The following is an 11496-nucleotide window of genomic DNA, read 5'->3' on the forward strand; positions in this document are numbered from 1 at the left end:
TGTCCCACAATGCATCTCATTTTTCTGAGTTGCGCACTGAAGAGACTTGCAATTATTTGCCCTAGACTTCTGCTTTCAGACGTAGTTAATTATGAAGTTATTACCCTAGATAATAATCCAATGCAGAGGAAATATTGTAAAATAATACATTATTTTATATATATTATATATTTATCTATGTATATTTATATAGTCTTGAAGTTACCACCGGCCCTTTGAGTGCAACCATAATTCTAATGTGGCCCGCGATGAAATTGAGTTTGACACCCCTGATCTACATGATGTCTTCATGCAAAATAAGGAGATTAATAGTAAATTAAAATGAGTATTAACAGAATTCTTAAAAGAGTGATATTTATACCAAAAAAAGAAAGGAACCAATAAATGAATTGTAGAATCAGACAAATCGTGCCCCAATATTGCCCAAGTGAAATTATGCTTTGTTTCCACAATCACTTTATCGCCAGTCAGGCTCCTAAGATTAGATAGTCGTCTTTTAGGGCCCCCCCTAATAAAATGACAACATGACGTATATAAAAGCTGGGAAAAATGATTGCAGAGCTGCATGAATTCATAGTTCTGGATATCTCTCAAGGAAACTGCTCGTGTCTAATGAGTTTATTTTCCTTTTCTCCATAGTTACGGATGATTTTAGCATGAATGCTGTGATGCGTCTGAACCAGTACAGACCGGGCCTGGAGTACCGACTCACGTCTCAGACCGGTCCGGTCCACGAGCCGGTCTTCACTATGGCTGTGGACGTGAACGGGAAGACCTACGAGTCAACGGGACCATCCAAGCGAGCGGCCAAGCTTAACGTAGCCACCAAGGCAAGACTCTTATATTTCTTATTTAAGATTATCGAGTTGGTCTTCACAAAAAAAAAATCTTCTCCACAGTGAAATACACATTTGATCTGTGTCCACTTATAATAGTACTAGTAGTTACTAATTTGAAATAAACCTATGAATTTGATTGTACCTCTATCGAGGGGGCGGGGTTAGGGTGTAGTGTGATACAGAGCTACTGTGCAACCCTTTTTGTTAGCAGGTTGATTAATGGATGAGTGGCCTATTGGTTGAAATTGGTTGGGACTAGCTAAAATAAATATTAGTTTAACAGTAAGGAAAGATGATTGGATTTAATGGGAAAATTCAAAGAAATGTATTTATTTTGTAATTTTCTTTTGGCATATATTGAGATTTAAAAGGGGTTAAAAAGGCATTTGTCGCTTTATCTCGACAATGACGTCTTTTAATGGCAGAACATCTGAAGCATTTTCCTGATGGTTGACCATTTTTATTTACCTGTACACACATGGCATTTGAATAAAGCAAGAGTTGTTAATAATTAGACTTTTTTAATTGACAGGCCCTGCAGGATCTCGGCCTTCCGACTGGCGCAGAATCTAAAGCGGAGCCCATTGTTGAAGTGGAAGGAACCAAGGAAGTAGTGAAAGCTGCTAGCACGGCCTCTAATGCATCGGACGAAGTATGTTCCTCAGTTCCTCCCTCTGAGAATTATCTTTAAAAAGATAGTCATGTGTGTTTACCGGCCAATGTTTGTTAATTGCTTCAGAGTGGTCAGGGTCCTATCTTAACCAAACATGGGAAGAACCCTGTGATGGAGCTGAATGAGAAGCGCCGCAGCCTGAAATACGAGCTGTCTGCAGAGACAGGGGGCTCCCATGAAAAGTGCTTTGTCATGGAGGTGAGTCAGCATTATCACATACAAGAAAAACACAAAGGTTTACTGTTGGGTTCTTTTGGAGGGTTTAGTGTCTGCGGACTCTTAAGTGGTAGAATCAAATAAGATTACACACTGTAATGTATGTCAGTTTAAAAAGCTTTGATGCTTTATCTTTTTCCTGTCCATCAGGTGGCGGTTGATGGAGAGAAGTTCAAAGGGAGAGGCTCTAATAAGAAGGAGGCAAAGTCGTACGCTGCCCTCGCTGCTCTAGAGAAGCTGTTCCCGGAGGAGTGTGGCGTGTCAAACACGGACAGAAATGCTCCCAAGAAGAAAGTCACCTACACTGACATGGTAACTCATCTAGTTCATGATATGATATATTGTTTATCTTGTTAGTTTTGCTGAACTTGTAGTCCCAAACCATAAGTTCCCACGATCCTTAAAAGTGTGTGACTTTGGGTGGAAAAAATTATGGCCAATGAAATGAAGTTTTGACTCATTCATGTTGTGTGTGAGCTTCTGTAAAGACTACCGCTTCTCATTATGTAGTACCATTAATCATCATTGTGGCTTTTTAGGTTTTGTTTCTGTATAAATGTTTAATAAAACGTTTAGTTCCTTGGTTGAATATCAAAATTGTTACACGTTGCATTAGATATTAACATCAATTATTTGTCCATTTCCTGTTCAACAGCACATCCCGGGGTTCGGCACTATCCGCGGCATTCCTTCAGACTCAGGGTCTCGGGGCTGGGGTCCCAACAGAGGTCGAGGCAGGGGCCGAGGAAAGCAGTTTTCCTCAGGACCGAGCTATAACAAGAGTAAAGAATTTGCACTCACTTGATTTCAGCTTGGTCTTGCAAAGAAAATCTTTCCAAGATCCTTTTAAATACACTTTATACGTCTGTAAAGAAACCAACTAAATGTTAATTTCTTTCCTTTATTTCAAAAGCTAACTACAGTTATGAGGGCGGGGCTGGCAGAAGCTATCGTAAGTATTTATTACTAACCGAAAAGTCTTTGCAGTCCCCCTAACATAACTAGTGAAAGGCGACATTTGTTTCCCTTGATAGACGTGTTTTCCATGCTTGTTTTTGTTTATTTATATCGTCACTGAATTAAAAAATAGACATTGTTTGAAACTGATTTAAGAAAATAATAATGTTAATAATAATCGTTATTTGTATAGCACATTTAAAAAACAATAACAACAAATTGCTTTACATAAAACATTTTTAAAGAAAATAATATCTTTATACTGTATATCCTTTATTTAACCAGGTAAAAAGACTCATTGAGATTAAAATATATTTTCCAAGAGTGACCTGAATATATAACTACACACAAATGAACAACTATGCATTAAACAAAGGTCCATTCAACTTTTATAGGATAATAAGGAGTCACTGAAATGCCTGTTTGTAAAAGTGTCTTGTCTGTCCTTTAGAGAAACTGTATGGGAGCTATGCAGCCAGCACCACAGCCACAGGCCCTCCCGCATCAAGCAGCAGTGTTGGCTATGGCACCTTTTATCCAGAAGGCAGTAGCACCAGCACATATGTCTCCCCGCCCGTCTCCAGCTCCGACACCGGCACCACACAGGGAGAAAGCTACCAGTCCATGCCTCCACCCGCCGACCAGGAGAGCCCCTACAGCTACGGCTACGGAGACGAGAAGAAGAAAATGCTGACCCAGAGTCAGACGCAGAACCCGGGGGGAAACTACTCCATGTACAGCACGGCTTACCCCAGCTCAGTGACGGGCGGACAGATGTATAACTCTCACGGTGAGGGAGGATGGAGTTGAATTTAACTGATATAATCAAATACAAATGTTCTTCCTGCTAAAGGTTTTTATGAATAAATCAAATGTTTATGTTTTTGGTGTACACGTGATTTTTCCGGAGAAACCCTTCTTTAGCATAAACTTAACTTGGACGAAACGTCACTGTACTATCCAAGGTAACTGATTCCATTCATTGCCATATCTCAAAAAACGTCTGGAAATCAGTTCAAATTTGGCAGAGATCACTACTTAGACTTAGTCTAATTACAATATTGACGTTAAAGGGGTCACAACAACGTACTTCTGGATATAACTTATCAATTCATTGGCCAATTATGACAATTTCACTCAAAGGTCTAATAAAAATAAAGTTATGACGTGTTGGATATAAACTGCAACTGGACTTAATCCACATCCTTCTTTAAAAGGGCCCTATTAAGCATGTTTTCAAGTCTCTTTGTTTTCTGTGCCTCTAGTCTACTGTGACAATGTGACATGTCTGCTTTAATGTTCAAAAAGCTCTTTATTTTTCTCATACTGTCTGTCTTTTCACCCTCTGTCTGAAACCAGAGCCCAGTCTGCTCTGTTTGGTCAACTACTTAGAGATGTCCCGCCCCTTAGCTTATCACGTACAATGTGTTGGGGCACTAGCCAAAATAAGTGTGAGTGTTACATAGTGACGTCACTATGTTACAGAAGTAAACAAAGGAGTCCAATGGTGGTGTTTCAGGAAGGGGGGGAGTGTCTGGGAGAGAAACTCCCTCATGAAGAACCACACAGATGTTATCCTTTGTAGACCATTTACATGCACAAAACACACTACAGGAGAAAACCCCCAAAAGCATAATAATGTATCAGACCCATCATATAACACCTTCTGGTTTGTCCACAGATTGGGGGTACCAGTCGTCCTCGGAGAATCAGAATCAGAGTTGCAGTTCGTACCAGGGCTCCGGAGGACAGAACCAGAACAACATGCATTACTAATCATCAGTGTACAACCTTCTCACCTCAGTATGTCGTGTTTTTGTTGCGTTCTCACATCAATAGCTCTTGGGCATTTGAGTTATCTTACTTTACTAACCATAACAATGGTGATCTCGCTAAGTGGTCCTACGACGCTGGTTAACAACTCGGTAAATCAACCCATGGTTTCTCTGTTCGGCTGAGAGTGCGTTCAAGTAAAAGGGGCGTGGTTAACAACATTGACCAATAACAAACCTGCACAAGCGTACAGGCAGCACAGCGTCATACGTCAATGAATGAAGAGTCATCTGTAATATTAGACAAGTATGAAGAATTTAAACTGTATTCCTCCGTGAGTTAAACACATAATCCAGGATAAAGGAGAGACGGCAAAAAACGACTGACTGTTTGAATGCGTAAATAAACAGCTTTATAATATCACTGCCCCATTTAAGACACAAGTGGATCCGACACTTGAATGACCTTTGAGTGTTTCGTCAACTGAATGTGTTTAAAATATTTTTTTGTGGAATAGAAAAGAAGATATTATACGTCCCCACAAATAATTAAAAAAAATATGTTACTGCAGTAAACAGGCTTATTTTTATATATTAAAGACAGCTGTGGTTTATTAAGCGTTCATCTAAGGGTGTTTACCGAAGGTTTCATAATAGGCAGATCTTTCTGAAGAGGAGCGGGATATTCTTTTAATTTACATGTTCACACAGTCGGCGTTGTATTGCCGCCCATCTTGCCTGCATATACTGCAGTTTCCTTCAGCCTGGAATATAACTCTATTGCTTTAAACTCCCCACACAGAGCTCTGATTGGTCAGCAGGCGGTGCTTACACTCGAATCTCTTATCTTGAACATTACCTGCTCCGGAGCATAAGTTAACATGGCGATTTACCCGGGTAAATAGTGAACCAGCGTCATAGGACTGAAAATACAGATTTAACCCTGAAGTGACCTCACTGACCCCAAATCCTCTTCTTAGTACAGGCCTCTGTTAGACCGGTTGTAGGTGACGGATGCAGGCTCCTCTTCTGATCAGAAGGTTCCACTCCAACCTCCCTAATGTCCGTGTTGACATGAATGTAAAAGAAACATACCTGCTCTATCATTGTCTTCTCTGTACGGTTATGTTTTTTCCATCTAGTTACCTTGTTCTGTATCAGTATATGGTTTTGATTTCTGCTTGTACTTTTGACCTGAACATGTCCTTCAGTTTCTTCTTTCTTAAATAAATGACTCTTATTTTGAAAAATGTTTTACTTCCAATCTGTTTAATTATTTAATAGACAAGTACAAGGTTACAATATAGCCCTAACCTTGCAATCCTGAATTCAGATTTATAATTATTTTATTAAGGGGCACACCACAAATTGAATTCTGCTCTTACAATGACATTGAAATAGGTTTAAAATTAAATATCAAAGTATAGGAGGCTTACATATCTGAACTATTAGTCTCAGTTTGAGTTTGAGAAAACACTAATACATTTCACATAATGCTACTCGCATGGCTTCTTGTATTACACTTTCCTGCCTTATAAACAAGCACATCTTTCAAACTCGGACATCAGAGTGGACATTTACTTCTGAAAGCCTCCTACAGAGCCAAATAATAAATGACACGACTGTATTGCATTCCTGAGAATTTACCACCTGGCAAGGTTTCTTTTTTTTAATTAAAGTTAGTAGGGTGCTTATTTTTTCAGGCCCACGTATGTGAATAGAATCTGAAATGATCAACGCTAGTTGCTCATCAACTGTTAATGTAGAAATATTTCTTCTATTATGCCTTCTATTGACAGTTTGATTTTGTCAGGCAAAAACAGTTTATAATGAACTCCTGATGGCCTTTTAGCTGTTTAACGCAATATCATGGTTTCAAAGTGAGAAGAACGCACTATATAGTTGTTTATTGTACTATTTGTGAAAATATTTTGTTTCAGAAATTAAATGATACAAAACTGCATTATTTAAGACTACAGTTTCACCTTGCTGTCAGCATTTGCTGTGCTTTAAGTTTACGCATTAAGCTAGGGAAATAAACTCAGTGAGATATTTATTTATCTTTTTTATAAATGATCTTAAAAAGTGGAAGCAGACTGAAGAAATTGAAGGAAAAAACTGTGATTAACACTGAGGTGGAGTCTGGACACCGGCTATAATAACCGTTGTGGATCACATGTATCTCAGATGAGTCAGGGTGAGTAATGATCAGGCCCTGCTCCGTGTCCCGGGACGGGACGACTCCTCTCCGGGAATGCTGATAAAAGGACGGGCAGGAAGAGCTCTGCGAGTGTTCCTCAACTCGTCCTGAGCTCTCCACTTATCAGCTGTGAGTGTTTTTTATCTTCGTCTCTGGCATTATTTCTCCAGAATGCAAGTTGTTTTCCTTGCCAGTTTGTTTTTTTATATGAGAGGAATGAGGCATTAGATACTTTAGTTAGCTTTTCTAATGTCACTGCTGACACTAATGGAGTTAATGTGTGTAAATCTGTGTTTCATAAGGAGTAGCGTTTCTTAATTAATAGAAGCAGAGGTGCAATTACATGCTTTAACAAGCATGAAGTTGTGACCTTTGACCCTCATTGCATCACAGACATGGCTGCTGTGATTAGCTTCCATTAGCTACAGCTTGGCCATGTCAGGCTGTAGCCAATCACAGGTCACCTGAAGGCACAAAGCAAGCTACTTTTGTTGAGAGATGTACTGTAGGAAGGAGAGAGGAAGTGTTGGCTAGATGGTATGATGATGGTGCTGCGGTCTGTGGTCTGTTCCTCTTGTGCATGTGTTGATTTCATTTTTGCTGCTTTGGTCTAAATCTCTTATTTGAGCTGCATTTGGTTTGGCTGCTTACTGTTGATCTGATTGTGTTTTTTTTTTTCAAAGATGGCACTTTCACTGGTTTACATCTTAATTGCTGCCATTCATGTGGCCTGCTGCTATCCTACTGCCTACGAGAACTTGGAGGCAACTGGTAGTAAGTATAACTTTACACAGCTTTTTCATGATTTCTTGTTAGTTATATCAGAAGGATGTGTTGCTCCTCACACTGTCGGCTTTTTAAGAGTTTATTTTTTGTTCCCTCACAGAAAACCGAACCTCAATTAAGTTCCTGGCTGTGGGAGACTGGGGTGGTGTGCCCTATCCGCCCTACATCACAGCTGTGCAGAAGGCTACTGCTCGGGAGATGAGTAAAGTAGCAGAGCAGATGGGAGCTGACTTTGTTCTGTCCCTTGGCGATAACTTCTACTACAGAGGTGTGGACAACGTGGACTCTCCTCGGTTTCAGGTCAGTTGAGTAAACTGGAAATGTGGGGCAATGAAATGTGAAGCAATATTGTGTAAAGTGGATTAAAAACAAAGACCTTGTTTCTCATCTTAATCTTCTATCAGGACACGTTTGAGACTGTGTACACGGCCAAGTCTCTCAAAGTCCCCTGGTATGTGCTTGCTGGCAATCATGACCATGCAGGGAACGTCAAAGCTCAGATTGAGTACAGTAAGAAATCGGATCGATGGTAAGGATGAACCTAAACATTTATATAATAAATAACTTGCCTTTAGTCTAATAAAAGAAAAAATCAAAGGAATACTTAACTTCCAAAATGACCCTTTTTAATATCAATTACTTGACAATGGTTTTTTTTGTGATGTTTTTCCTTTTAATGGTGAACTTTACTTGAAAGATGAAAGTAATGGAGGCCTTGCGGCTGCGAGTGCTACTGTTTTTTTATTTGGTGTTTTTTTTTTTAAGGGTAACTTTCTCAAATTAATGTGATTATGAAGTAAGTGTAAGATATGACTTGTACTGCACACATTGAGTTTCATATTGAAAGTCCCAATTTACATAAATTCATCAAAACTTTTTTTCTATTTTTGGATTCTTTGCTGTGTGTGTGTTTGCGAACAAGATGACAAGTTTCAAAACGTATAAAAATAGAGCGTTATTAATTGACATACAAATGATAATTTCATCAACCTATTGTTATTGTCACAATCCTGCTATCCGTAACCTTCTCAGGAGGTTCCCCTCTTACTATTACGAGCTGAACTTCCGGATTCCCAACACTGGGAAGACCCTAACCATCATCATGCTCGACACCATAATGCTGTGCGGCAACTCTGACGACTTCATGGACGAGAAGCCTCGCGGCCCTCTGCGTGCGGTGGATGCCAACCGACAGCTGACGTGGTTACAGGGGCGACTGGCTCGCTCAACGGCAGACTTCCTGTTGCTGGCTGGCCACTACCCCGTGTGGTCCGTGTCTGAACACGGGCCCACAGAGTGTCTGCTGCAGAGGCTCCATCCCCTCCTCAAAAAATACAACGCCACTGCTTACTTCTGCGGGCATGACCACAATCTGCAGGTAGGTTCATGTAAACTCTGTTGGTATTAATCTGCATGACTTTTTTGACATTCACCTTGTTTTTTGTACCCCGTACAGTATATTGAAGAGTCTGGTGTGGGCTATGTGGTTAGTGGGGCTGGAAACTTCCTGGATCCTGATATCCGCCACTGGAACCATGTTCCCAAAGGTTCGGTGAAGTTCTTCACGGGCCAAGCTTCAACTCTGGGAGGATTCGTCCATGCAGAAGTCACCAAGAACAAGATGATCCTGACCTTCTTCCAGGCTATAGGCACGTCTCTCTACCGCACGGTCCTCAGCCAAAGGAACTTTGAGTAGAGTAGCTCATACAGTATGAGTAGTGTAGCTTCAGATCACAGAAATGGTTCATAACCCTGCGTTTTAATCGTTGGCATTAATATTTCGATGCAATTCATAATGTGTATTTTAAAAGAGAATCAACTAGTTGTACATGTAAAATAATAATAAAAAAATTTTGGTAAAGAATTTGTCAGCGTGTGGATTTGCAAGACGGAAATCTTTTCTTATGAAGACAAAGGGTTCAGAAGACTCGTTCATAGAAGTGCTTAGTGTCATCTGCAAATTCAACCAAGACCAGATCTGTTGGTCTGAATGAGTAAGCAGTTTTAGTTTTGACTTGAAAGAGTTCTGAGGCTTTTTTTATGAATGAATATCTTTTACAGTAAGACTGCTCAATCCCTTTCTTGTCAGGTCTGGTACATGTGTCAGGAAGAAATTACACCTCAATTTTATACCTCTGGTAACTGCTCCAAGTTTGCGCTTATGTAAACTTGTACATCTCTATTCATAAACAGTAGCTAAATATGACCGAGTAACACAGTAGGTGCTTTTGTTCTCTTTATGAGCCACCATAAACTTGCAGTTATGTACATCCAAGCCATTAAAATAAGTACTTTAATCCCTTAAACTTGCCTGCTAACATACAGTCTGGAAGGATAAGATGTTTTAGTAGGGTTGGGCAGACTCAAACTAGAGACAATCTTGCCTTGAGATTACACCAGCTGTGATGCCAAGTGGGGGTGGAGCATTGGCCACATGCCCACTCCCTGCCCCCTACTTTACACATCTGTAAAGTTCCCTGACTGCTTCTAAGGTTGCGGCTCTATCACGGTTATAAATCTGTCAAATACCTCGGTCTGGTAATTAATTTGTTGAGAATAGACAGAATTGCATCACTAAAACATTCCCACATTTTAGGTATAGACTGGTTGGCATAACATTTTTGCTTTTAGATAACTGGGTACCATGCTGAGAACAAAACAACTTTTTCTAAGCCATTCTGTTAAGAGGCTTTGACTGAATATTTCCCTCTAACGCAGGGATCAGAAGGCATACAAGAATCTCACAGTGCACCTTAATGTGCAGGCAACCTTTTGATTGCTTTCATTTGCTAAATTAAATACGCAAATGTTAAAATACAATGTTGTATTTGGGACATCACTCAGCCTTTAATATGGGCCATCAAAAGCCTGTGTATTAAATACTGACATGACCTGATTGCCTGCTGCTGAAGGTACTAAGAGGCCAAGACTTCCACAGTCAGTGTTCTTCTGTCAGTAACAGAGAACCACCTGACCTGCCAGCAGAGGATTAGGCTGAATGACAGCAGATTGGCAGGAAGTGACGGCAACCAGGATAAACTCAGCCAACCAATGAAAAAACATTAACCTGGGGGCATAGCAGAACAGCAGGGTTTCTGTTTGTTCTCCCTTCTCCAATGTTAAGTTGTTTAGATTTACTGACCTTAATAGTTCAAAGGAAACGCTTACAGTTAATGTAAATGACCATGGTATGCTGGTTAATGGCTTTAAACATCTCCAAACAGACGAGGATGTGCCAAGATGTCTTATTGCATAATGTAGTTAAATGCAGTAATCATTGTTTTCATTGTCTTTATTTAGTCTTGACCACAGTCTGAATATAGCGTTGCTGACTCTTCAAGTGTGTTGTCCTGATCCAATCAGGATGAGTTGCAGTCCGCTGGTGTCGTGCCATATCAGACTGAGAGCTGGAACTGAGAATTAAGTCAATGCCAGAAAGAAATCCTCTGAGGTTAAGCCACCCTATGGCTAAAGGACAAGTAATGATAGCTAAACCATGACTTGCGTATACTGACAGCAGAGCAAAAGAAAGCTTAATTGCACGTGAGACAGACTGATTTACAGTAAGTATATACAAACGTTGATCTTTCACCTACAGGCGACCAGTAGGTGCCCTGTGTGGTTTGCTACAAGAAAAAGTTTAAATGTATGACTAAAGCCCCTAAAACAAATTGTTTGTAATAAACACAGCTCCAATGACAGTCACAATGTGAAAAGGGTTGCTCTTCCCTGTTATAAAACTACATAGAATTGTCAGCTGATGCTAGTGCATGCTAGCTAGCCTGATTAGCATGTTGCATCCGTAAAACATGTTAACTTTGATATTAATTGCTAATTTTAGGAAGCAATGCCATATCGCAGACAAATGGAAACTAGCAATTGAAACCATGAACTCATTGAAACATGTTTACTAAGATAATAAATTAAGTAAAAAGCAATTATCTTATACTCTTCTATGCAATCTGACTTCTTCTTGCAAACATTGGACGCACCCAGTGCTGGCCATAAGAAATTAAGAATTAAAAAGCTCGTATAAGGTCAAATAACTATCTA

At 39.9% G+C, this 11496-nt stretch overlaps 2 protein-coding genes across 5 annotated transcripts in view; both read left to right on the forward strand.

Moving 5' to 3' along the window:
* The window catches only part of LOC104967897 (interleukin enhancer-binding factor 3-like), a 17354-nt gene extending 11645 nt beyond the window's left edge, over positions 1-5709 (forward strand). The window contains exons 13-21 of one of the 3 annotated variants that reach the window (XM_010797433.1): positions 640-830; positions 1372-1491; positions 1579-1710; positions 1879-2040; positions 2384-2510; positions 2642-2680; positions 3137-3475; positions 4367-4488; positions 5438-5709. In XM_010797433.1, coding sequence (XP_010795735.1) covers positions 640-830; positions 1372-1491; positions 1579-1710; positions 1879-2040; positions 2384-2510; positions 2642-2680; positions 3137-3475; positions 4367-4461 — 1205 coding nt within the window. In that variant the 3' untranslated portion in view covers positions 4462-4488; positions 5438-5709. Of the gene's footprint in view, positions 1-639; positions 831-1371; positions 1492-1578; positions 1711-1878; positions 2041-2383; positions 2511-2641; positions 2681-3136; positions 3476-4366 lie in introns of all 3 variants that reach the window. The other 2 variants (XM_010797434.1, XM_010797432.1) reach the window with 2 other exon arrangements.
* Positions 5710-7113: 1404 nt separating this feature from the next.
* Positions 7114-9311, forward strand: acp5a (acid phosphatase 5a, tartrate resistant). Of its 2 annotated transcripts, none has more exons than XM_010797430.1 (6): positions 7114-7194; positions 7341-7431; positions 7544-7743; positions 7848-7972; positions 8476-8821; positions 8900-9311. In XM_010797430.1, exons 1-6 carry the CDS (start codon positions 7192-7194, stop codon positions 9137-9139), a joined length of 1005 nt encoding a protein of 334 aa, XP_010795732.1. In that variant the 5' UTR covers positions 7114-7191; the 3' UTR covers positions 9140-9311. The 2 variants fall into 2 exon arrangements, with proteins under 2 accessions (XP_010795732.1, XP_010795731.1); XM_010797429.1 differs by having other exon boundaries at positions 7165-7220.
* Positions 9312-11496: the final 2185 nt, after the last annotated feature.

Source organism: Notothenia coriiceps, unplaced genomic scaffold, assembly GCF_000735185.1.
Source record: "Notothenia coriiceps isolate Sejong01 unplaced genomic scaffold, NC01 NC01_scaffold00037939, whole genome shotgun sequence".
NCBI lineage: Eukaryota > Metazoa > Chordata > Actinopteri > Perciformes > Nototheniidae > Notothenia > Notothenia coriiceps.